Below are 25,888 nucleotides of genomic sequence, written 5' to 3' on the forward strand. Positions count from 1 at the left end.
CTGGCTTACTGAGCCATATGAGATACTTGTTCGTAATATTGTTCGGCAAATCTCTGCTACTGGGCAACCAATTTGAATACAAATTTCCCAAATGACAGTATAAGGCTAAATCGCCATCATGTCACAGCGACCGTCCCGCCGCGAAGACTTCGAAGTCGCCATCATTTGCGCGCTACCACTCGAGTACGATGCGGTCGCCCTCCTGTTCGACGAGTTCTGGGATAAAGATGGGGATACATTTGGAAGAGCGGTCGGAGACGTTAACAATTATACAACCGGTCGCATTGGCAAGCATGATGTCGTGCTAGCTCTCTTACCTGACATGGGCAAAACCAATGCAGCTGGCGCCGCGGCCAGTATGCGGTCAAGCTACGGAGCTCTAAGGCTGGTGATCTTGGCTGGGACTTGTGGCGGCGTGCCCCAAAACGACCAAGACGAAGTGTTCTTAGGAGATGTGGTTATCAGCAAGACTGTTATTCAATACGACTTTGGCACGATGTATCCCCATGGGTTTATCCGTAAAGATACGGTCGAAGATAATCTGAGCAAACATGATAAAAATATTCGCAACCTCTTGGCAATATTCAATACAGATAGCGGCCAAGAGAAGCTTCAACAAAAAACTGCCTACTTTCTCAAACAGCTTCAGGAGAAGGCTATAAAGCATCGAGCCAAGTATGAATATCCCGGAATGGCAAAGGATAAGCTATTTGAGTCAAGCTATCGTCACAGGCACCATAACTCAGGGATGTGCGTATGCAGCAACATCCATGGAAGAAAAGATCCAGCCTGCGATGAAGCCCTCACTTCGTCGTGTGATGATTTAGGATGCGATGATGAATACTTGGTGGAGAGAAGCCGACAAGACAAGGCGCAGGATCCTGCTATTTATATTGGCGCAGTTGCTTCGGGCGATACAGTCATGATGTCAGGAGAAGACCGGGATAGAATTGTTAAGAAAGAACGCGTAATTGCGTTTGAGATGGAGGGAGCCGGAGCATGGGAAGAAGTTCCATGCATTGTGGTCAAGGGTATATGCAACTATGCCGACTGCCACAAGAACAAGATATGGCAGCATTTCGCAGCAGCAACAGCAGCATCTGCATCAAAGGCGATTCTTGAACGGTATATGAAAACGGATAGAAGCCGTGATCAGTTTATTGAAGAACCGCAGATGTCCTACCACTTTCTAGTCCCCTTTGGACGGAACCAAAACTTTGTTGGGAGGGAGAATATTTTATCATGGCTTCTGGAAAAGATTTGGCCGGGCGCGAATAAGGACGACTGCCAGAGAACTGCTATCGAAGGTCTCGGGGGTGTTGGCAAGACACAGCTTGCGCTGGAGGCTGTCTATTTACTCCATAACCAGCATCCAGACTGTTCTATCTTCTGGGTGCCGGCAATCGACGTGGCTACTTTTGAAAACGCCTACCGTGATATCGGTAGACTGCTCCAAGTTAAGGGAGCTGGAGAAGATAAAGCGGATATCAAGCGGCTTGTTAACACGACTTTAAGCGAAGAGAGTAGCGGCAGCTGGCTACTAGTTATTGATAATGCGGACGATATCGAGCTGCTCTTTGGCGAAACTGGGCCATTAAGCTATTTGCCATTCAGTCGAAATGGCTCAATTCTTTTCACAACACGGAACCACAATGCAGCAACCAAGCTGGACATCTCGACGGAGAGTATTATCCGTGTGGAAGAAATGGATGAGGCTGAAGCCCTCGGCCTACTCCAAAAAGGCCTAAAGGAGACCCAGATGAGCAATATAGAGGCCACGAAGAGATTGCTTAAGTTCCTGGCAAACTTACCACTGGCAATTCGGCAGGCATCAGCGTACATAGCGACGACAGATATTTCAACTTCAGAGTACCTCGAGCTTTGCGAGTCAGATAATGGGGATATGATTGAATTGCTGAGCAGGAATTTCGAAGACCGACATCGATATAAGGAGATTCAAAATCCAGTGGCCAAAACATGGCATATCTCATTTCGCCAAATCTCACAGTATAACACACTAGCGGCAAAGTTTCTTAAATTCATGAGCATCTTGGTGGAGAAAGATATCCCAAAGTCTCTTTTGCCTACGGCCAGAAACATAGAGGCCATAGAAGCAATTGGCACACTAAAGGCATATGCATTCATTATACAACGAGACGAGGAAAATTCATTTGACATACACCGTCTTGTGCGACTAGCAATGCGAAACTGGCTAGAGAAGAACGGGGAACTGAAGGAGTGTGTGACGTCTGCGATACAGCAGCTTAATCAGGTCCTTCCGTTTCCAAAGCATGAGAATAGAGACGTATGGATAAAATATCTACCGCATGCACATGCTGCCTTAGAACTTCCAGAATATTTGGCAATCAATGAGAGAGAAGCTCGACTTTCTTTTAAGGTAGCCGAGGGCAATTATATACTAGGACGATATCAGACAGCAGAGGATATATATCGACAGACACTTAAGGTTTACGAGAAGATGCTTGGCAAAGAGCACCCGTTAACACTTGATAGTATGGATAACCTTGGGGGTGTGCTTAGCAACCTAGGCAAATATAAAGAATCAGAGGAGATGCATCGACAGACACTCGAGATTCGCAAGAAAATGCTTGGCAAAGAGCATCCATCTACTCTTAATAGTATGGGTAACCTTGGGGTTGTGCTTAGAAAACTAGGCAAATATAAAAAATCAGAGGAGATGCATCGACAGACACTCGAGGTTCACAAGAAGGTGCTAGGCAAAGAGCATCCATCTACTCTTAATAGTATGAATAGCCTCGGGCTTGTGCTTAGTGATCTAGGCAAATATAAAAAATCAGAGGAGATTCATCGACAGACACTCGAGGTTCGCGAGAAGGTGCTAGGCAAAGAGCATCCATCTACCATGAATAGTATGGATAACCTCGGGCTTGTGCTTAGGAAACTAGGCAAATATAAAGAATCAGAGGAGATGCATCGACAGACACTCGAGGTTCGCAAGAAGGTGCTAGGCAAAGAGCATCCATCTACCTATGATAGTATGAATAACCTCGGGCTTGTGCTTAGAGATCTAGGCAAATATAAAGAATCAGAGGAGATGCATCGACAGACACTCGAGGTTCGCGAGAAAATACTCGGAAAAGACCATCCGAATACGAGAAAAAGTCAGAAAAATCTAGAGAAGTGCTTAAAAGCTGGAAAAAATGTATAGTTTTAGCGTTATATTCTATCCCTCTAGCGAAAATTGAAATAGATGCTTCTAAGTGCTCTGGGCTAACAGTTAGGCTTACACGAACAACTCGTGGTTACGCGCAGGCACTACTGTATTATCCTACTGAAACCTATCCTTTGTCTTTGGTGTCTGGAATGCCTCTGTTATGTTGTATTGTATCTAACGACAGTGCCAAATAGATTAGCTTGATAGCTGGGCTAGTATATATGTTGTTGAAGCTAAGAAATTAGGAATTGTATAATCTGGAGGACTGTCATCCTTAAGCCGCTTGAAACCTTATATTCGTTTTCAGGTCGACATACTGCTTGAACTGGTGATGAGGCCTGGTGTTGAGCGGCATAAAGAGAGACGACTGGTCCCTTGGGTTTCTGTAACATTTCATAAGCGTGAAATTTGAGTTGGTTTTACGCATCATTTCACATGATCCCAGAACAGAGTCTTCAGCATTTCTATTTGAAATAAATCTTTCTAAAAGAATATTTAGCTTAGTGTGCATTTGATACCAACTACTGAAGGGCTGTTCATATGAAGACTGTGTGAATTAATTACCATTTACCTGTGGACCCCTCGCCTCCTAAATAGAAAGGATGCGCTGGACAATGCTGCAGGGTTATTATCAGGGCGAGGAAGTAGGATATAACGATTGGTGTATAGCTTCTTTGAGAGTACATAGTTGCAGACACAGGCCAAAATCCTTTTTACTCCTCACTGTTTAATTTTTGTTCAAGATACTTATACAAGTCGAAAACCAGCAAACTGTGCGGGATATCATACCGCAAAGCCCCAGGGTCTCACTCATCAGGACAGGCGGCCGATTGAACTCCGAGCTTGATGCCGCTTTTCTTTCTTTTTTTTATTTCAGCCCGCTCTCCCTTGCATTCGGTGAGCGATGCCACATCCAATCAGATCAAAGTGGCTGCTTGGGCCCAGGCCTGCATCTGCCGTGCACCCGGGAGGTGATACTCGAACATACAGTAACAGGCGGATAATCTTATTCATAGTCACGACCGAGACAAGGCCATCTTATCTCTAACGAATCACGGATCTCAAAAAAAAAATGTTTGATCGCGAAAATTGGAGAACAGCCACAGCGCTGGTTTGCCGGATTCTCATCTCTTGGCTGATGAACCACGGGTCGATTAAGATATGACAGGTCAGGCGGCTCGCCCCCCTGGCATGTTTCTCAACTTTAATGATGGCTTGAGATAGCGCGTCTTGGCGCATAAGATTGTCCAGTAGCAGTCCTTCAGCTGTTACACGGCAGCCTCGCACACACAAGAGTCTCTCTTTGCTTTTTTGTTGTCAGTTGAGACGGCTCTAGCGGTGTAAACCACCATTTGATTGGGTGCTCAGGCAGCGAAAAAAGCAACTTGCAGTGAGGAAACAAGACTATGAGAAGCACGGAATCCCTGTCGCCGGCCTAGAGTGTCTTGCAACCTTGATTTTTTAGCTGGTATTACTGCATGTTTGCGTAGGACTTTGTAGAGAGGACTAATATTCGACGGTACTAATATACGACACGACTAATACGCAGCCCGCCATCACCGCCTTATTTTAGTACTTGAACAAAGGACGAATATTGGCTGTCTCATTCGCATGACCCTATAAAAGGAACCCGCGCTGTCAATAAAGAAGAGTCCTGTTCCATCCATCTCCTGCAGTTCTTTCATCCCATCGCCGTTTCTCCATCACCACCCGCCAATAGCGCAATAAGTCACCTCAAAATGGCCACCACCATCGTTGATGAATGGACACTCCCATTGCTCATGGAAAGCTTCATGGGCATCAAATTCATTGGAACTGGTCCCCATGGTCGAGTATACACCGCCTACGACAGAAGAATAGACAATTCGGTAGCAATTAAAAGGCTGGAAGTCTCAACACCAGCACAAGGAGAGCGGTTGAAGCGCGAGGTTGCCGCCATCAAGAAGGCTAGACATGTGAGTTATATCATATTCCAACCTGTTAACTAAGCTGACCAAAAATCTCACAGCGCAACATCGTTCCCATCTTTTATGCTCTTGTCCGACCCAAAATTGCGCTGCTCGTCACGGCTCCCAAACCAGCCAACCTCCACTCAATCTTGCCTCTACGATACGAAATGAGAGTGAAAATATCCACCTTCTACTGCTTGACCATCCAGATGCTCTCTGCCCTCACCTACCTCCAAGAAGAAGGCATGTCTCACGGAAATGTCAAGCCTACCAACATCCTCGTCGAGACCAGCGGGCCAAGCTTCCACTTCCAGCTCACAGATTTTGAGCTCTCCCATCCCGCGACTAAGTCCGACATACCAAACAATTCTTTCATCTACAAGGCCCCGGAGACGTACACCGATACGTATCCCCTCACCGTGAAGAAGGATGTCTGGTCGCTCTTCGTGACATTGGCCATCGCCTGCGGCTGCCTGTCCGAGGCCGAGCTCTCTCGCAGAGGTCCCGCATCAGTGGCCTGGGCGATCGTCGAGGCGGGAGTGCAAATGTCCGAGCTGGAGCCAATGGCACAGCAGAATCCGACTCTACGGGCATCGGCATCCGTCATGTTCCACCAGCTGCGGCCCAAGGAGAGAGTCGGCTCACGGGGCGAAATCGGATATCCAGAGGTCAGTCCCGAGTTTGTCGGCTTATACGGCAGCGGTCGACTGGAGAAGGATGCGATTCCTTTCGGGCCCAGGGCAGATATGCGGTCACTGACTGGGCTTCTTGGAGTGGAAATGGGACTGGGACTGGGACTGCCGTCGTTGACAGCTGCTGTGCCTGAGCATGTACCTGAGCAATACCAATTCTTGCCGTCAGGTCTCGGTCTGTTTGATGTGCCCACATCCGCTACGATCGAAGTTCCCAACCAAGGAATGCCGCCCTCTTCACACAACGGGCAACTACAGCCACAGTCAGATTATGAGCAATACCAACTTGAACTCAACCAGTATGACCCAATTGACCAGCGCTGCTTAGCCAGCTGCTGCAACTCCAACATTCCTCGCTCCTCATCCTGGACCTCTCCCTCCCAGCCTCTCAGCCCACACGCCCCAAGTTTCGTCCCCGTCAGCCCTCCCCTCGCCCCCACGACGCCGCAGCCGCTCCGTGAATTGACACCGACCGAGGCGTGGGACAGATGGGGCGTCTATAAAGTTGAAACCACTCTCACCGTCACGGAATATCTGCGGCCGTACCCAATGGCTTGCGACAGCCAGGATGACCAGTACATGGACGACGGAGACTTTGAAGATTATGAGTGGGAGGATGATGAAGATGGAGATTTTGTACCACGTTTTCCATGGCAGTTGCCTCCATTGTCATTGTTACTTTAATGTGAGTTTCGTTTCTAGAGTTGGTGTGTTAAAGGAGGAAAGGTTTAAAATCGGGGGGGATATTTGGATGCATCTTTTTGTTGTCGTTGTAAAAGACTTTGTTGTTATCCATTTTCTTTCCATTACTGTCATTGCTTACTCTTACTTCTTGACTCTCTTTAATAAAATTGTTCGTAATCCCTCTTCATCTCCCATCTTCCATCTTCACGTATACTCGTACATCGAGATATCCCTCAAAATGCGTGTAAATCAAGCATCTCCACTCCACCATGCCAAATCCAAAGCCGCCTCAAGGCTTTAGCCCGGCTCTTAGTGTCCGGCCCTTTTCTCATCTAGGTTCGGCCCCGTCATGGCATCATCGACAAAATCTGACTTTAAATAGATAAATAGATAAACAACTACCCCACTCCCGATTCCTAATGCTAATACAATACGCATCACCGTTAATGATTCGCTTTGCGCCGGACGCAGCCGTTGCAACCACGCTTAGTCTTGTCGCTCAATTCGCTCATTAGACATTCATCTGATTCCCATCTACAACTCCAGATCGATATCCACTCCAAATCTTCATCATGGCAGACAAGAAACGAGCCGTCGACTCAGACAAAGGCTAGTCCCCCGAAACCTCAACACCAAAAGACTCCCCATGACAAAACCACAGCTAACTCTCTCCATCTCCAACAGTCTGGACAACCCTCATCACCAACCTCGCCTACCTCCCCGGCCTCCTCACCCTCAACCACTCCCTCCGCGCCGTCAACTCAAAATACCCCCTCGTCGCCCTCTACACAGACACCTTCCCCCAGGCCGGCCACGACGCCCTCAAGGCCCGCGGCATCCCCTCCCAGCGCATCGACTACATCCTCCCCACAAACGGCAAGGACTACTCCAACGACCCGCGCTTCTACGACTGCTGGAGCAAGCTCGTGCCCTTCTCCCTCACCCAGTACTCCCGCATCGTCCAGCTCGACTCCGACATGCTCGTCCTGCGCAACATGGACGAGCTCATGGACCTCCCCCTCGACGACCCCAAAGTCAGCGAATCCGGCGACATCTCCTCCTCCAAGCGCGTCTTCGCCGCCGGCCACGCCTGCGTCTGCAACCCCCTCAAGAAGCCTCACTACCCCAAAAACTGGATCCCCCAAAACTGCGCCTTCACATCCCAGCACTCCGACCCGGAATCCGCCCAGACCGTCGCCGCAGATCCTTCCGTCGGGCCCCTCGGCTTCATGAACGGCGGCTTGCAAGTCGTCAATCCTTCCGCCGCGCTCTACGCCCAGATCCTCGCCCACATGGAGGCCGACGCCGTCAACATGGACTTTGCCGACCAGTCGTTGCTGTCCGACCTGTACCGCGGCCGCTGGGTTCCGCTGCCGTACACGTATAATGCGCTCAAGACGCTGCGCTGGGACGGCGTGCACGCTCAGATCTGGAGGGATGACCAGGTGAAGAACATTCATTACATCCTGAGCCCCAAGCCGTGGGATGAGATCAACGACAAGGGCGAGTGGACGGGGACTGAGGAGTCACACAAGTGGTGGATTGATGCCAATGGCGAGAGAAAGGCTGCTGAGAAGGAGGCCAACATTAAGGACGGATTTTGAGTATAATCCGGAAAAGTAGAAAGAAAAATATTTGGGGGTGATTGTTTTTATCAGGCATGGGCCAGTTGAGCTGGTATGATTTCATTTGAGATCTGTTTATGGATAGACGACTTTGGCTTCATCATGTTTTGGGGTTTTGGGTATTCCATCAAGATATGCATAGGTACTATAGACATCTAGGATGCAAACTACAAAATTGAATAGACCTATTTCTTTTGCACACTAAAGGCTTCAATTCACAGCTCTGTTTGTATATATCCATAACCCGCAGGCGCTGTCTATCTTGTAATATCTGTGCTTTGCTTGGGCCATCATTCTGTAAGTTATCCTTGCAATCCATCCATTCCAAGCCGTCCCAGTACTATCCAAAAAGGAGAGAATAAAAAAAAAAAAAAAAAAACACATCATTCTGTTCAGGTATAATGAGATAATCCAAACGCCCTCAAAAACACAAAATATATGAGACATCGTAGTCATCAAAACCCCTCCGCCAAGCTATGCTAGCATGTACTGCTTTAACAAAGACAGTATGAGAAAGGAGAGAATTCTAACCCATGCGCTTGTTCTCTTCGAGCAACTAGTGCCACCACTTTATAAACTACCAACCGCAATAAACTCAAAGATGCTCCTCTCAGGTATATAGGAGTTAGGTATCATCAAACATTTGAACTTTTTTTTTTCGTCTTTTTCTTGGTTGAGTCGACGGCATGTGTCCAGCTTAATTAATACCGTTTATATTTCTGTCATATCATTAGCCAATGTATCCTTTCAATACAAATGTCTAGTGGGCAGGGCCTTACCTCATTAATTCTGCGTTGATTGTGCGGGTCAATCGAGTTCGTTGCTCCCATCAATGTCTGCCCAATGGCTTTGGTCACGCCCACTGCAGGTCGGAAGATGATAGTTGGCGCTCGTCTCAGGACCGCTCTGGCAGCGCCGCTAGCTGACTGGCTCTCCATCACCTCGCCTGGTACGGCAATGATGGCATCTCGCGCTAGGTTCACATCCCTGGCAAGCGATCTATAACCACCACGGATGCCTTGGATCACACCCGTGGGATGGTCCGCATACAGCGAGATTTGCTTCTTGTCATCCGCATCCAAATCATCGTCTTCCCAGTCCTCCTCAGGCCGAGCCCCACCGCTGAGCATCTCCTCCGCCCCTTGTAGAGCATACTGCGTACCGACGGCTAGTTTCGCTCCAAATTTGACCAGTTCGGTTCCAGTGGTGCGAGCAAAGGCTGCGGCTCCCTTGGATATGCTTCGAATGATGCGGCCATCCTTTTGGTATTCCTTGAGGGGAATTTCAACTAAATCTTTGAAGCCGCTACTAATGTTGACCAAGGATCTCACGGGCGCTAGACCTGCCACGACACCTGGAAGCTGGTTATTTCTGACATCGGGTGACCAAATGTCGTTGAGCGTCTTGCCAAACCGATCAAAGCCAGTGACTCCGTAAATGATCACATGCCGGAGGACCATTCTAGACTCTTCCAGCGTAATGAAGTTCATAAACTCAGTCGTGTGCCCGGACCGGAGGCCAGCATAGTCTACTCGTTTCGGCTTAAAGTCTAGCTTGACTGGGATGTCCATCACCTCGGCCCTTTGAAGGAAGGGAACATCGCTGGGCGATGAGTGCACCGGAACGCTATCGTCTTTGAATTCAAAGAAGCGAGTGATGAAGTCGAGGGCATCTTGGTCGACATGGAGTCTCAGGGGCAACACAGTTGCTCGGAGCACAATCTCTGATGCTCCCAGCTCCGGTAGCGGCTTCACCGTAAGGAGCTCAAGATGCACCATGCTGGTTCCCATCTCACGCTCGCCCTGATCTTGATCGTACGTTACAAATTTCTTCCATGTCGATGTAGGCACATGATCAAAAATGTCAAGGTTCTGGACCCGAACATCGACACTGCTCTGCGTTTCTCCAGCTCCAGCGGGGAATGCAACCATGTCGACGTTGACGCCTTGGAGCTCAAAGGTGATCTTGTGGTGCTTGCTTCGTTGCAACTTTAGGCGCCGTGACTTGGGGTATCCTCGACGCATGGTCCGATTCGTCGTGGCCGTCACCGCCGTTGTAGCAACTGACTCTGTTTCCGTTGCGTTATCAGCAAGACCTTCGTTAATCGCACGAGCCAACTCCTGCGGATCTCGGTTGGCTGGAATTCCGATATAGATGGAATTGAACAAGAAGTCGCCAATCGTCTCTTCATCTTCAATTTCTTCTTCGTAAATCTGCTGCCCGCTGAGTCGTGCTTGGCGTTCATACACCTTTGCCTCTACATCATGGACGGCTTTACTGATAATGTCGCGTGTGTGAGTCCAGTCGTAGCCGTCAAACAGGTTCCAGATGAGGTGGACGTCTCTCACAGACACTTTGAGAGGGCTGCGTTTCACCAAGTTGACGGGAGCCTTGTCGTACGTATTCTTGTTTGAATTCCAGATTTTGGCGGTGGGCTCCTCAGACGTGTTTACGGTGTAGAAGTCGTCGTGAATCACCAAATCATCACTGTCTTCCGAGATGTAGCTGGTGGAGGTCTCAAGTCCAGTGGTAAACATTCCAGAGTTGGTACCCTGCATCCTCGGATCTTGTGATGTGACGGAAAGCTTCATGGCATCAAACAGTTCTTCTCCCCCCAGCTCATCTCCGTAAAATTGTGACTCAACGCGAAGAGAGTCATTTCCAAAATCAACATCGGACTGACTCCTGGCCATCTCCTGCGCACCCGCAAAGTCTTGGTCAAAGTCATATTCCCCTTCAGGTTTACCAAATGCCTCGGCTGAAATCGACGCAAGCAGGTCTTGCACAGGCATTACTTTGGTCCTGTACTTGTTTTCCTTGCTTGGCGGGGTTGGTGGTGACAGGGCATTTGCCAAGCTTATGAGAGTTTGAGTTGAGTCTGCACAAGTTTCCAGCACCAAAAGGTCATCTCGGACTTCAATTTCCACCTGCTTCTCGCCATCCACATTTGGGGCGACACTGACAGTGACCTTTGCTGAAGACATGTAGCAAATGTCCACGAACCCTTGAGCACACATTGAAACTACTTGAGGGGATGCCGAAGAGGACGCTCGGCGCCTTGCGCGTGAGGAGACGCGGTGGTCTGATGTGCTTAGGGAGGCATCATCCGTCAATAGAATCGATGCTTTGTTAACGTCGAGAGTCACGTTTGTAACCTCATCCTTGGGAAGGACTACTGCAAGGCGAGCGTCTGTAAATACAATGACCATCTTCGATTTTTGGTTAAGGGGATTTAGGCCAATAAGGCAGTCTCGGAATGATACATCCAGAGTCATCGGTTTACCCTGCTTTGTGGTGGACTGTGTCGGCGATGGGGGCTGCTGTCGTGCTAGAGCTGCGTGGGCTTGATCGCCAAGACTGGCAACTGAGGCGGCAAGGCTTTCTTCAAAGTCCTGCGGAGTAGCGTCGTTGGCCAGACCAAGGATGTCCATAATTGTCGGAACGCGGTATTCGATACTTATATCTTGTAGGTTCAGCTTCACAACGGGCTCAATGTCGTCTCCAATCATTCTTGCCATGATAACCGGCCCGCGATTCGCAATCTCAGCCGAAGGATATAAAACTGAGGAACTGACGAGCTCTTCAGTCTTGTTGCGCTTGATAGATATCCCAGACACTGCAATGGCCACCAGAGATGGAACAGTAATATGCGCAGCCTCGAGCTCTTTGATGTCACTGCTGAGATGTCCAAGGGTTCCACCAATGTCGACGCTTGCGCCAAGTTTATTGATTTTTGCGAGGGTCATGAGTCCAGGCCTATCGTCTTCTGGGAGATATTTCGCCACAGTAGACAGCTTGGCCATTTCCTCACCCAGTGTTGGAAGAACCTCGAGCTGAGCCAAGTTTTTCACACGCACATTCAAGGTTTCCACCCCGACCCTAAGCACCGAACCTTTTCTTCGTTGCCGTATCAGAGTGTCAACCATGATCTCGTCGCTTCCGTGATCAAACTTGGCCTTGGAGGGCGTGATTAACCCAAGCAGTTTCTCAAGGTCTGAATCGTTTGGAGTTGTCACAAACTCCAACCGCACGCCAATAATCTCCGTGTTGATTGCAGGATCTGCCATGGAATTCTTTATATACGGGCCAGACACGCGCATCATGCTACACCCCACTCCAACGCCTTCTTCCCTGCTGATAAGCTTGATAGCATTGCTCTCCGCGATGAAGCTACATTCTTTGCCTAGAAGCTCGATGTAGGAACCACCTATCCGCATATTGATCTTATTTTCGGAAGCAGCAGATTTGTCGTCTGGGTTAATAGGCGTATCAAATCGTACACCTCTTGACCGCTGGGTTGATGCTGGCTTCGGCGGTGGTTTGGGCGTGGGTGATGGACTGGAAGTCATGGAGGCACTCATGTTGAGAAAGCTGCTTAGACCACCGAACCAGCTAAATGTCTCATCCAGTCTTTGCAAATCCACATGTACAGCCAATGGCAGCGTCTCAATCTCCGTTTTGACGCTGTCCTTGGCTTGTGTCATCTTAATGCCGATATCATAGCCGTTTGAGAGAAATGTATCTCTCACAGACGTACTCATCGGTCTAGCTTTGTCAAAGGAGATGATATCGTCGTTGGTGTATCCGAATCGGAAAGTCTGCAGATCAATCGTTGTCTGGATGGCATCCTGCTTCTCTGGCTTACCCCTGCCGGTAGGGTGTGCCGTCACCTTGGTAGGTGACACGGAAATGGCTAAATTGCCCAGTGTTGCGTTGAGAAGAACCTCGTGGTCAAACATGAATGCCGAGGGGTCGAGATGGCGATGAGGAGTGTCTGTCACTCCACTAAGTCGACTCAAAAAATCCAAAGATATCTCCTTCACCGTCACCTTGATTTCGGGCACCTTCTCTGGCTGTTGTGCATTATCAGCACCCTTACTTGGAACCTTGACTGGATTGTCATTCTTCACTGCCTCGAGCAGTTTTCCAACAATCATGGCAAGCACAAACGCCAATGACGCGTCAAAGCGAATCGAGACTGGAGACAAATCCACTTCCAAAACATTGTCAACGTTCTGAGTTCGTCGTATGTGAGGTCTGTGATCAAACACAGAGCCAGATGCTGGCGCATGCACGGAGAAGGCTCCGGGCGCCTGAGGATAGACGGAATTGCTCATGGCCCGAGCAAGTTCAGCAACCGATTCAGAGGTATCTTCTTCCATTTCGATATGCTGATGTGTTGTTGGTATGTACACGGAAATTGACTGGAGGTGTAGAATTTCCTTGACAACTCGTGTTGGCCCTTTTGGAGTCGCCACATCCTCGGGTTGCGGCTCCTCTTCGATTTCCATCGGGCCGTCCCTTTCCTCAACCGTTGGGGCTGGTTTAATTGCCGGAGAGCTTGGCTTCTCTTGCTCAACTTCGGGCTCGGCCTTGGGCTCGGCCTCAGATTCGGGAGCCGGCTGTGGCTGAGGCTCTGGTATATCTGGCCTGGGAGGGGAATGCTCCTCCGTCGAAGTATTATGAGACATTGTTCTGTCAGATCCGGAAGAGCCTTGAGAAGCATTGTCATCCCAGCCACCAGGCATGGCAGACATGGCAGGCTTGGGAGAGGCACGTGTAGGTATGGGTAGAGATTCGTTAGCCCGCCTTGGAGAGGCTGGAGGGGTCCGGGCGACCTCTGCCATTTGTTCCTCTGGTGGCTGGATCGTTTGTTCAACAGTTTGTTCAAATGGTTGTTCAATGGTTTGTTCAACGGTTTGTTCAAACGTTGGGTTAACAGTTGGAGGAGGCGAGTGTTTGGAGATTTCGAGTTCTGATATGTCAGCTTGACTTTCTGCTTTTGAGAAAGCACTCATATACATGCTTTCAGCTTCCTCATGAGTATACAGATGGGATTGTGAAAGATCCTCGGCCAAGTTCCCTGGCCCGTATTGATCCTCGGGCCTCAACTCTGTGGAATGAACGCCGTGAACAGAAGACGATTCGAAATCTTCTCGCTGCCGCGATAAGGAATAGATTGACAATGAGTTCTGCTCCTCCAAGTCTTGCGATCTTGAGAGTCCGTTATCAAACAATCTCCTTGACAGTGAGGAGGAATGTGATTCAGGGTCCTCAGGTGAGTGGAATACTGCGTTCTCAGGGGAGTTGAACTCCCGGGATTGCGAGGCGCGGGGAGTCGAGGGGCATTCGTCATCAGGTACGCCCTCATCATGGTAGTCGTCGAGCTCGTATGGGATTCCAAGAGCCTCCTCGCTATCCCCCAAAGGATAGCTGGGTCGATCTAACTCGGCCATTTGCTCTATAAAGCTCGAATGCAGAGATTGGATAGATGGGTTGCTGCTGCTCGCTTGCGATGTCGACATGCGTTGGCTATGGATGCTCTCTCGAGGTGACTGACCAGGGTACCCTCGCCGAGACGACATCATCGAAGGTGTGAAGGAAGGGGCAAAGGCAGGTGTTTGAAGACTTTCCACGGACAAGGATGTAGCTTGCCTCGAAGGCGGATTCCTTGTATTAAGAGGCGAAGATGCTGCCGAGGGCGAAGTCATGGATGATGATCGTGTCAAGGTTGAAAAGACGTTGGCTTCGGAAATGAGATAGGCGCGGACATTGTCCAGAGAGATCTGCCGCTTCCCTTCCTTGGGCGCTGCTGCTGTGGACGCTTGAGAATCTTCACTCCTCGTGGTAACACCCTCGATGTCGATGCCCTCCAAGGCTATTTGAAAAGACACCGGCTCTGTCGTTGATGAACTCATATCCACTGGGATATCCATATCTAGTTGGAATCCAACGCCTTTTATCCTTATCTGCATCCGATCAACGATTCCTTGCAAAAACCCAGCCAGGAAGCCAGGCAGTGACAGAGGTTGCCCAGTGCCTACGACCGGCTCGTCTTCGCCGCCGTCATCACTCATGGAAACGGATGCGCCGAGATCTTGTGTTTCTGCAGCTAGCGCCGCTTCAAGCTTTCTTCGCTCTGATGATGGTTGCGTTTCGAGGAATGATTGCGCAAGGTCGACGGTATTCGGGACTGCCGAGGCGTCGTCGCCGTTGTTGGCTGTCGTGGTTGAATGGCCCGATTTGGACTTGGCATTGGATGCTACCACTCTCAACTTGACATCCACGCCATCAACTTCGATAGATATAGGGCTCGTGTAAAAGTCCATCGGGATGGTAACTCGGAGGAGTAAGACCTTGGCTTTCTGTAGCGCAAACGTCTCGGGCAGTTTCAGCAGCTTCTCCAGTTTCTAGAGATGAGGTTAGCCCTTTGTCCTTTGTGGTGTTCATCCAAAGAGAGAGCAAAAGACTCACATCTAGCTGAACTCCAACATCTCTAAATTCGAAGACTGTATTTCTACCTATCGCAAGATCTAGATTGTCCATGTCTAAAGCGTCAGAGTCGAGGAGCTCCAGCCGCGATAACGCATATCGCAACAGCCGCTTGGGCATGTTGGAGCTCCGAAAGGACTGGAAAAGCCCAGCCATGATTGATAGTTCGCCTCGAAGTGCTGGATTATCGGGATGGTTATTAGGTGAAGCGGAGAGGCGGGCAGAGTAGCTGGGCGCTGGCGACGAAAGAGCAAAAAAAAACCTGGAAAGTTAAATCGAATCGTCACCGGCTCCAGAACAGCCAGCCAAACGCTGTGGTAGGCGCGATATCAACAGACCCCCGGCCAAATGCGGGGACGAGGTTCATGATTAGACGGCGAGACGACGAGGCATCAAAGGCGCGAGATCGGGTGTCGGAGCAAGCAGGGCGCAATGAGGGTTTTGCTTTGCCTGCTGGCCGGAGCAGAAGCGAGATGAAGAACGGATGGTTCCAACTTGATGCAAGAGAGTTTGTCGGGGGCTTAGTGGACTTGGTCAAGGCGGAACGACGCAAAGTCAAGCGGCCGAGGGGCTGGAGGGAACTCATGAGCTGCCCAGGCAGTTAAGGCGATACCTGGAGAGTACATGTACTCCGTACGCAGCTATGCCTATGGCGGCAGCGCTATGCCTGAATCAAAGACCCTGGAGGGCCCCATTCACCCGCTAGCTCGTGACGTTCGCGGGAGTCATGGCAGGCAGAGACAGGGCGCTTCAGCGTCAGTTGACCGCTGGGGCCGCTATCGATAGCCATGGCCGACGTCAGTCGGGGAGTACCAGAGTGTCACTGCCTACACCGAGGGTACCACCGGGTCTGTACCTGACGCAAGTCCAGCTCCGCTTTGCGCCGTGCTAACTTTCCCCCGGCGGTACCTCCAGGTACGTCAGCGCATGTTCACCCTTGCGTCAGGCCAGCCTGTTGAAACCACTGTAACGACACGAAAATATGGAGGGCACAGCACGCTAAGACGGCCTGATATCGGCAGTGCAACAGCAGAGCATCCAATGAAAACACCACCGCTTCCCTATCGCGATATCTCTCTCCAGCCCAGACCAGACAGCGCACGCATCTGCGCCCCTAGAGCCGGTTGGCCAGCCAATGTCCGTATTGCTGGCATATGCATCTAGCAGTGGATCGGCGGGTCGCGGCAGCACCAGAGATAGGGCCAAGGCCAACCACAGATGCATCCGCACATGCAGTGTCGTTAGGCATCTGAGCATCTGAGCATCCCAAGGCTTTGCTCCAGATGCTGCCTGCGCTCCATCTCGACGATGGCCCAATTAGATGCAGCTGATGGCGATGCAGATAAGCGTATGGAGTAATAGGGTGGTGTAGTATATATATAGATAGTATATAACACAGGTGCTGAGATAGGCGAAGCACAATGGATGGATTGATATTTACATGTATGTGTGTATGTACTCGTATTACAGTCATGGAGCCACATCCGGGCTGTAGGCCTCCGCTATCCTCTTGCCGACTGCCTCTCCGCTCCAGTATGCTCCAGTTGCCGTCCCCAGCGCGACAAACGGCGCCGTGTGCTCGCCTGCCAACCACAGGCCTTGCTCCGGCAAACCCTGTCTCATCGCCTTGATGTCTTCATCGCCGTTTGCCAGGCCGACCTGGAAATTGCAGTAGCTGCCGTGTCCCGCCAGTTCATCGCGCACCCAATTGGTGGAGAGGCAGCAGACCGGCTGGCAGTCTGGCGACTCTTCGGAGTACTGCGGCAGCCGGGAATAATATGGCTTGAAGAAGTCCCGGAGGAAGGCCTCTTTCTTATCCGTGCCGTCCAACTCGGCCACCTTGGCAGTCAGGTAATCGGACTGCTCACCGTAAATGTAAAAGAGGAGCGTTGGGTGAGCGACTTCAGGTGCAATGCTGGCCAGCTCGACCACCTCCTGATTCCACCCTCGAGGGTTCTCGGCATGATAGCTAGGCGCGATCCATTGGGCAAAACCTTGGACTCTGCGACCATCGCCTTCGGCCGGCAGCCAGAAAGCCTTGGGGAAGCTAATGTAGACCTGCAAGCTTAAGGTTAGCGGTTCCGTGCAGCAACGCTTATTCGTTGATACAGATGTAGATACAGATACAGGCACAGGCACAGGCACGGCCAACTAACCTTCTCAAGACTTCCGTAGCCGATGGCGCCAATCGCCTTTGTGAGCGCTGACGGCAGGGGAGGGTCGAATGCGGTGAGATTTCGTTTCAGCCATCCCAGGGGGCATGTGACGACGAGCTCGTCAAACGCCAAGCTTTGGCCGCCCTTGAGCTGAACTCGGACCTGATCGTCTGGCTCTGTCCGGTAGGAGATCTTGTCGGCGACAGATTCGAATTGGATTGTGGCATGTGAGAGTGCTGGTCTTGAAACCTCTTCCAAGATCTTTTCGTATGTGCCGGCGCAAAACAGGTTCTCTACGGCTCGTGCCACGCGATGGCATCAGTTCTCTGCTCCCTGCTGCATGAAACAAGACAAAACACAAGTCAACTTACCGCCCTCGATGCATTCCTCCAGCCAGAAAAACTTCAAGCTCTGTCGGCCAACAGCGCTACCGACGAAAGTTCCCCACATCTCAGACATCTGCAGCACCATTTCTCTCTTCTTCTGGAAGTTGTCCTCGGACTCGGGTATCTTTTCCACCACCTTTTCCTTGAAAAAGTCCAATAGACTTATCTTATCGTCGATATCTGCTGAAGAGTTGTTGGAGTGTATAAAGGCGTCCTGAATGATATCCCACACCAGAGTGGAATACTTCTCTCCTTCTTGCACCGGCAACAGACTGCCTGCCTCTTCAAACACGTAGGACGTCAGATCCCAAGTTCCAACAGCCGTCCCTGTCTTCTTCGCCAGATCCAGCATGGGGTTATCGTCGGTGCCGTGTATCCAATTAGGTCCCATATCAACCAAGTGGCCGTTGCCAAGTCTCTGCTGGTAAAGCCTGCCGCCGATGCGATCACGGCCCTCGATGATGGTCACTTGGAATCCATGTTGCAACAGTATATCCGCACACCGGAGACCAGCCAGTCCTGCGCCAACAATACCCACGTGTGGTTTTGAACCCGGGCCACCTTTTCTACGCTGTTGCAAGTTGTGTGAGCAGCAGTTTCTAGTCTTTAGTCATTTGAAGAGAGTCCAGTGATTCAGTGCATGGTGATGTGTTGTTTTGGCAAGTCAGCTGGGTGACACCAAGGGTTGTGCAAAAATGGCATATGTGCGACAGAGTAATAGACCGTGGACTGTAAATGTAGAAATGCATAGGTGGAAAGTGGCTTATACCTGCTTGAAGCTCTCCATGGCCACGGCTTTCTTCTGCGAATGGTCTGATGCCAGCTGAACTAGGCTGTGGATTCGTGACGCCCAAAGATCCTGGTATATTCTGGATGAAGCTTGTTTTGAGAGACTAGCTGGGTACATTGCATAAGCATCCATCTTCAGTAGGTAGGTCTGCAAGTAGGTATCCGCAGGTGTATCCGCAGGTGTATGATGAGCTGTGTCACTTGACTTTGAGGCTCAAGTAGAGTGGATTCGTTGGTGAGATTGAAGCAAGAAGCCCAGATTGGATAACAGAGAGAGGGACATGGACATAAGCCAGGTATGAGACGATAAGACACTGCGGAAAGAATGCAGTAAGAGCGTGATTAAGTAGGGGCAAAACAAAGCACAGTAAAACAAAATCCGGCGCCTAACAGCAAAGACAATCTAATATGCGAGATAATGAGGCCAAGTTGCAGCTCAGATGCAGATAAGATGAAAAGAGCGCTATTGGTCGATCACGAGGCCGGCATCGAATCCAGACCACCGAGGCGCCAGCAGGTCCGGTGACTGGGCGCTTGCCATAGCGCATCCGCAAATACAACCATACACTGGGTACATGTATTAATGAATCCATGACGAGTGTACGTGTAATTGCTGAGTGCAAGTAAAGAGCAAAGACACAAGGCCATCAGGTGATCGCACCGCCTCAGACTGTGCAAAGTCACTGGACTGCTGGTTCATTCATGTTCCTGGAGAATCAAACACAGACCAAGAAAAGACTGAGTCAACGTACATGTACCAAGACGCAAGCTGCAGCTGCCCAGGATCCGAAGCATCAAGCGTACCTTCGAAGTACCTTAGCTCGTTGGTGAGTTGTCGCGTGTTATCGTCTGACAGACTCGGGTAGAGTCTTGACCTTGTAAGCCGTAATGCAGAGTTGCAGGTTCAACACGACCAACAAGCAAAAGCTGCAAAAAAAAAAAAGTAGTCGCCGGATTCCGAATAATTTGGTCAAACACAGAGAAGAAGTGGATTCTGCGGCTATGGGCTGATTAGCACCAAAGAGGTTGGTTTTCAGGGTCCATCCAGCCCTCTCTGGTATAGCGGCAGAATTGCCTACGCCTGACGATTGCTTCAATGTTTTCGGCTCTGCGTAGGATGCTCGCTATGATATCTTTGTTTAATCCACTTGTAGTTAGATGATGGCTCTAATACAGGCGATATATCGTCTTAGCTGCTCCTTGTTGACATCAGGACGGTCACTACTAAGAAAATGAGAAGCCTAGGGTACTCGTAGCAACACATACTAGGTACCTATCGACGGATAACAAATTGAGAAAATGATTATCTCTTGAGAATTAGTGTTGCTGCTACGGTATTTAACAATTTAAATCTCTAGATCCTTTTATATTGTAATTGTAGTAGGGCCATGTTGAGAAGTGCTTCTGCACTGAGAACCTACAGATTCATCGCCACTGCATTTCACATGCCACACATTGGTGAGATCAACCCCCACAATCTACAAAAAGGTCCCTGCCCAATCACAGACCAGCTATTTCGGTCTTCATGTTAGCTTCGTACCCGCCATGGCTTCTACGGTGTACCGAGGCTGGAGGTCTGCCAAGGCCCTTTTATAAGCCAGCCGGGGGAAGGGAATGGGGTTTTGAGATGTTGGTGGATATTAGAAAGTCGAGCGCAAGGCGATATTCCCCATTCCGGGGTAGTGAGATGGCCACATCTACTCCGTCAGTCCGTACTGATATCTTGCAATGCGTATCAACTATGTAAATGCCCAATGCGAAATCTCCAATTGCAACGTGATGAGACCAAGCAGTAGATGCCCATATCAGGCCAGCTTCCCACAGGCTACCAACAGGCATCTTTGAATCCTTAGCTGAAGTACCTTAGTGTAGGGCCATGCCCATTCGTCGAACACCGAGCATGGAGTTAGCTGAAATGAACGAAATGGTACTACGAAAAGTCACCGACGCAGTAGTCCTTGTCTCTACATCTCGCATCCCTGAAGCTGAATGGGCATCGCAGTGGACCTACAGCAACATGAGCTTACAAGATCACAGCTGAAGTCTAAACCCTAAAAGCCTCCGACATGATCCGCCCCAGGCTCCCTCGAGGGCAGAATATAGGCATCCAACACTGCCAGCAGCCGCCGCAGACGAATCACAATCAATAGCATGCAAAACATCCAAAACGCAGTCCTAGATGTGTTCTCGTCCCCTGTCTATCGAGCACAGACAATGGATTTTTCGGCTTCTCCACGTAACTACTCCGACAGAATTCAATAATACGGGGTGCCCTTCGCAACTCAAAATGGCACTACCCGCCTCCAGCCAATCACAGCCCGCCTATTTCACCCCAAAACCATATCCGCCCCAGCTCTGCCGAGGCTCGCGGGTCGATGCATTTGGAGTAAAGGTAAGCCCGCGAGCATCCAGGACCGAGAACCCCAGCTTTTAAGACTCTGTCCTGAGGAATGCAATTGAGGCTGGCTTCCGCTTTAGGCTTCTCGTCCGAGTGCTATTTCTATTTCTTTTCCTTTCCTCCCTCCTCTCTCTGAAATCTTTCCACTCCTGAGCCTCTTCCTCTTCGTCTTCTTTTCATCCATCTTCAGCTTCTCTCCCTTGAACTCGCTCGCCCACAATGGCTCCCCCGGCAAAGACCTTCACCCGCGAAGAGGTTCGCAACCACACCTCTGACGACTCCCTCTGGTGCATCATCGACAGCACCGTCTACGACCTGACCGAGTTTGTCGATGCCCACCCCGGTGGTGAGAGCGTGCTGAAGCAGATTGCCGGCCAAGATGCCACCTCTGCCTTCTACAACCTGCACAGGCACGAGGTCCTCTCGCGCTACGCAGACCTCGCCATTGGCACCGTCCAGGGCGAGAAGCCCGAAGTCATCACACCGCAGCCCGGCGACCTCAGCCCGGTCCCCTATGCCGAGCCGCTGTGGTTGACTCCTCACTTCAAGAGCCCTTACTTCAAGGAGTCTCACCACAAGCTGCGCCATGCCGTCCGCGTCTTCACCGAGGAGGTCATCAAGCCCGAGGCCCTCGAGTGCGAGGCCACCGGCCGATACATCAGCCAGGAGGTCATTGACAAGATGAGCCAGGCCGGCATCCTGCACATGCGCCTGGGCCCCGGAAAGCACCTCCACGGCGTCAACATGCTGAACGGTGCCGTCAAGGGCGAGGAGTTTGACTACTTCCACGACCTGGTTGCTTGCCAGGAGATGTGCCGCCCCATGATGCGCGGCTTCCAGGACGGAAACATGGCCGGTATGACCATTGGCTTGACTGCCGTGCTCAACTTTGCCAAGGACCAGGCCTGGAAGACCAAGATTGCCAACGAAGTCTTCAGCGGCAAGAAGAAGCTCTGCTTGGCCATCACCGAAGCCTTTGCCGGCTCTGATGTTGCCGGTCTCCGCACCACCGCTGAGAAGACACCCGATGGCAAGCACTATGTATGTTTTCTTCTTCTTCTTTTACTATATCACAGCATAAGCATACTAACTCGTTACGCAGATTGTCAACGGTACCAAGAAGTGGATCACCAACGGTGTCTTCTGCGACTACTTCGTCGTCGGCGTCCGCACCGGCAAGGCCCTCAGCGTGCTGCTGATTGAGCGTGGCCCCGGCGTTGAGACCAAGCCCATCAAGACGTCCTACTCCCCTGCCGCCGGTACCGCCTACATCACCTTTGACAACGTCAAGGTGCCCGTCGAGAACCTGCTCGGCGAGGAGAACAAGGGCATCCACGTCATCCTCAGCAACTTCAACCACGAGCGCTGGGTCATGGCCTGCGGCTCCCTGGCAGCACAGCGCTTCATTGTCGAGGAGTGCTTGAAGTGGTCCAACCAGCGCATTGTCTTTGGCAAGCGTCTCATTGACCAGCCCGTCATCCGTCAAAAGTAAGTATTGATCATAATCATGAAAAACAAAGAGAAAAAAAAGCAGCTTCTAACAATCTCTCTCTCTAGGCTCGCCAAGATGATCGCCCTCGTCGAGTCCAACCAGGCTTGGCTCGAGACCATCACCTACCAAATGTGCAACATGCCCTACAAGCAGCAGGCCCAGCACCTCGCCGGCCCCATCGGCCTGCTCAAGATGAGCATCACCCGCGGCGCCCACGAGATCGCCGACGAGTCCGTCCAGATCTGGGGTGGCCGTGGCCTGACCCAGTCCGGCATGGGCAAGTACATTGAGCACTTCAACCGCACCTACAAGTTCGACGCCATCCTGGGCGGCGCCGAGGAGATTCTCGGTGACTTGGGTGTCAGACAGGCCGTGAAGAACTTCCCCAAGGCTATGCTGTAAAGGGGTTGAAGGAAAGAAAAAACTGTGCTTTGTATAAGGGAATTCTTGTTTATGGGGGTCCATGCTTTGGGGCTAGCTACATGTATATTGTACGGCGTTTTTTGATTCATGTATTTTGGGGGCAGACTCCGGCCATGCTATTTGTACACGCCTTGCGGTTAGATATCTGAAATAGGCACTTATAAACAAATATCACAATATACTGCAAACATCACATCCGCCTGTAAGACGAGAGCACCAATTCAAATTGCCACGATTCAGCCAGCAAACCAACACGACACGCCAAATGAAAAGCCCTTGACGCTACTAAAAAAACCACATCCACATCTCATACCCACAATCCAAAGCCACACCCGTTTCTAAGCGGCTTACAAAAGTAGCACAATATCGCGCAATCGCAAATCCATCCAGCTAAATCAAATCCGTGGTTGGAAAAAAAACCATGATATCGTATTCGTCTGCAATTGCTATATTGATAGATGTACATAGGTAAACCCAGCCCCAGACCAGCAAAAAGCCCAGCCGAACCAACACCTCCCATCCGCTCCCCCCTTTCCAATCAAATCGCCGTTCTTCTGTTGGCAAAACAAAGAGTACAAAGCAAAAGCAACACAAACGCTGCCCCGCCACTTCCCTCCAAATGCAAATAGCCTCTTCAAACAAAGGGTAAGGCGAATTAAAGAAAAAGAGAAAAAAAAAATGACGAATAAATAGGAAGAGAGATCAGGGCCTGGACCCAGAATCTCATATGAGAGTGGTGCTGCTACAAAATTCCAGTTGGAAATCAGACTTTGTTCTATACCTACAATTTGGCCAAGGGTAAAAAAGAGGGAGGGTCCGAAAGAAGGGTATATATCTGACCCCATGATACTTTGCTCATTGTTTCGTAAATCCCATTTCCATAAACATATGAAAAACAGAGAAGAGGAGAAATGAATCATCCTCTTCTGGAAATAAACCGCCTGATGCATAACCCGCGTTTGTTGGATGGCCCTTAATCAAGGCTGCTCCTGCAGTGCCCGTTGTATCTCTAGAGCTTGGATCTTCTTCTTGTTCAACTCCCTCATAACGTATTCGTATGTAAGCATCGTTACCGTTGCAGCCGGAACGGCTCGCATCATGTTCGTACCCATGCCAGCATAGAAAGCCCTCCATCCTTCTTCGTGGAGGATGGTTCGGAATGTCATGACGACGCCCCTATACTTGGGTCCGGATACTCTTGGCTTCGCTCCGGGTGCCGCCATATCCACCAGGAAAGTCTCGCCAGCAACCGGCCGTCTCTGGGTCTGTAGCCTAGTTCGAATCACCTCGTGCGGATACGTTGCGCTGCTGGCAAGTATTTTCGACAGGATGGAGGCAGAAAGGATACCTACCCAATGTGCCTTTTCTCCTTCCTGGACTTCACCCATGCCTTGCCCGGTGAACGTTGTCTTCAAGAATTCATACGTAGGGAACTGAACAGCAACATGTGTCAAGCCGAGAAGAGCCGGAGTGAGACCGGAGTAAAAGGAAGAAAGGCCTTCCGAGGTGTACATCTTCCTCGCCGCATCAATGGTCGATCTGTAGTGCCACTCGTGGAGAATCGGCCTCGCTGTCGGGGTATTACCGGGACGAGCAAACGCGTGAGGGCCTCTAGCTGTGTTCGGGTTGCTCTGCGACATGAGGCGGGTCTTGATGACCCATATGGGGTTCGTGACAACTGTGCTGCTGGCGCCGGCAATGATGGAGGACCAAAAGCTTACGATATGAGTATTTTCTGTTTAGCAATGGAGAGTCAGTCGGGCAATTTTCAATGGCAGGATCAAAACAATGACAGTCTACCCACGCACCATTATACTGATGTAGAAATGTCTTGCTCTTGTTATAAACGGTAAACCACACTGCCCAGGTGGGGAGATATCCGAGCACAATCGGCCCCAACCCACGGTACAGCCCCCGAATGCCCTCCTCGCGCAAGATGACCTTGGCTGTTCCTACCAGCCCATTGTACAGCTTCGGGTGGCCAACATGCCGGCCCTTATCCACCAGGGTGAAGCCGCCTTGAGCCTGCAACTTCGTCTTAATAACATCGAGAGGGCAAGTCACGACGCCGGAGGTGAAGCCACCAATGGCCCCTGACAAGGCATTGAACTGGGAATCGGAGGCGGAGAGTGTCCATCGGTGCAACGGGGTGAGACCCCCTGCTATTGCTGACATTGGAGAATCGGCGAGTCGATAGGGTGATGACGCATGATCTGCAGGCGAGGGCTCAGCTTGTTGGGGGGACTGGTCGTGAGACATAGCACCCTCTGCGAAAGGAAGAAGGAAGAAGGAATCTAAAAAGGTGCGGGCTGTCGGAGCAAGTGGTTGAAGGTTCGCTGGCTGTTGTGGAGGCTAGAAGTTGGCGCCGATGGTTGTGAGGTCTCGTGGTGAGGATTACTGGTGAGGATGATACAAGATTTGGCTGTTTGTGCCGGCCCTGGTGCGTCTTCGAGATTATTCCCCGGCGCTGCGGATGACGTCGAGCACGCCGCTCTGCGGCTCTGCCTGTGGATTATTCAAGAGGTAAAAGTATGGTGGTTCTCTCTCCGGTCCTGCTCCCAATATGTGTGATATTCTTGAATCTAGGATCCGTTCGGTCCAGGAAAGTCCGGGTACTGCGGGGAATGCTCCCACGCGCAGTATCCGTCCTTGCCTAGCGAACGCCGCCGGCCATTGACTTGTGCAGCGAGCAGAGACAGTCGCCCAGAGCGGCCGAGGCTGTGGGATGGATCGCACTGGTCGGGTTGCGGAGAGGTCGTGCGGACAGCCGCTCGGGAGGGACGAGGTCGCAGATGGGAGATGGGAGGCGAGACGAGAGAGGGAAAA

At 50.7% G+C, this 25,888-nt stretch overlaps 8 protein-coding genes across 8 annotated transcripts; 5 read left to right on the forward strand and 3 right to left on the reverse strand.

Annotated features, from left to right (window-relative positions):
* Window positions 1-118: 118 nt before the first annotated feature.
* Window positions 119-1,141, forward strand: TRIVIDRAFT_143376 (uncharacterized protein; the record flags this gene model as incomplete). The annotated part of the gene is made up of 1 exon (XM_014104344.1): window positions 119-1,141. A coding segment is annotated over one exon (1,023 nt), but the record flags the coding sequence as incomplete, so codon positions are not given.
* Window positions 1,142-1,258: 117 nt separating this feature from the next.
* On the forward strand, window positions 1,259-2,734 carry TRIVIDRAFT_134921 (uncharacterized protein; the record flags this gene model as incomplete). Its single annotated transcript, XM_014104345.1, has 1 exon — window positions 1,259-2,734. A coding segment is annotated over one exon (1,476 nt), but the record flags the coding sequence as incomplete, so codon positions are not given.
* Window positions 2,735-4,935: 2,201 nt separating this feature from the next.
* Window positions 4,936-6,521, forward strand: TRIVIDRAFT_62286 (uncharacterized protein; the record flags this gene model as incomplete). Its single annotated transcript, XM_014104346.1, has 2 exons — window positions 4,936-5,151; window positions 5,205-6,521. 2 exons carry the CDS (start codon window positions 4,936-4,938, stop codon window positions 6,519-6,521), a joined length of 1,533 nt encoding a protein of 510 aa, XP_013959821.1.
* Window positions 6,522-6,790: 269 nt separating this feature from the next.
* TRIVIDRAFT_62287 (glycosyltransferase family 8 protein) lies at window positions 6,791-8,125 on the forward strand (the record flags this gene model as incomplete). Its single annotated transcript, XM_014104347.1, has 2 exons — window positions 6,791-6,857; window positions 7,206-8,125. The coding sequence occupies 2 exons, from the start codon at window positions 6,791-6,793 to the stop codon at window positions 8,123-8,125; spliced, it is 987 nt and encodes a 328-aa protein (XP_013959822.1).
* A 743-nt stretch (window positions 8,126-8,868) lies between these two features.
* TRIVIDRAFT_144745 (uncharacterized protein) lies at window positions 8,869-15,574 on the reverse strand (the record flags this gene model as incomplete). Its single annotated transcript, XM_014104348.1, has 5 exons — window positions 8,869-12,777; window positions 12,832-13,560; window positions 13,867-14,425; window positions 14,567-15,336; window positions 15,401-15,574. 5 exons carry the CDS (start codon window positions 15,572-15,574, stop codon window positions 8,869-8,871), a joined length of 6,141 nt encoding a protein of 2,046 aa, XP_013959823.1.
* Window positions 15,575-16,888: 1,314 nt separating this feature from the next.
* TRIVIDRAFT_62289 (uncharacterized protein) lies at window positions 16,889-18,882 on the reverse strand (the record flags this gene model as incomplete). The annotated part of the gene is made up of 4 exons (XM_014104349.1): window positions 16,889-17,476; window positions 17,575-17,867; window positions 17,946-18,531; window positions 18,730-18,882. 4 exons carry the CDS (start codon window positions 18,880-18,882, stop codon window positions 16,889-16,891), a joined length of 1,620 nt encoding a protein of 539 aa, XP_013959824.1.
* Window positions 18,883-21,366: 2,484 nt separating this feature from the next.
* On the forward strand, window positions 21,367-23,249 carry TRIVIDRAFT_85373 (uncharacterized protein; the record flags this gene model as incomplete). Its single annotated transcript, XM_014104350.1, has 3 exons — window positions 21,367-22,188; window positions 22,250-22,635; window positions 22,705-23,249. 3 exons carry the CDS (start codon window positions 21,367-21,369, stop codon window positions 23,039-23,041), a joined length of 1,545 nt encoding a protein of 514 aa, XP_013959825.1.
* Window positions 23,250-23,485: 236 nt separating this feature from the next.
* On the reverse strand, window positions 23,486-25,237 carry TRIVIDRAFT_177614 (uncharacterized protein; the record flags this gene model as incomplete). Its single annotated transcript, XM_014104351.1, has 2 exons — window positions 23,486-24,797; window positions 24,871-25,237. The coding sequence occupies 2 exons, from the start codon at window positions 25,235-25,237 to the stop codon at window positions 24,040-24,042; spliced, it is 1,125 nt and encodes a 374-aa protein (XP_013959826.1).
* Window positions 25,238-25,888: the final 651 nt, after the last annotated feature.

The sequence above is a fragment of the Trichoderma virens genome, assembly GCF_000170995.1.
Source record: "Trichoderma virens Gv29-8 chromosome Unknown TRIVIscaffold_3, whole genome shotgun sequence".
Taxonomy (NCBI): domain Eukaryota; kingdom Fungi; phylum Ascomycota; class Sordariomycetes; order Hypocreales; family Hypocreaceae; genus Trichoderma; species Trichoderma virens.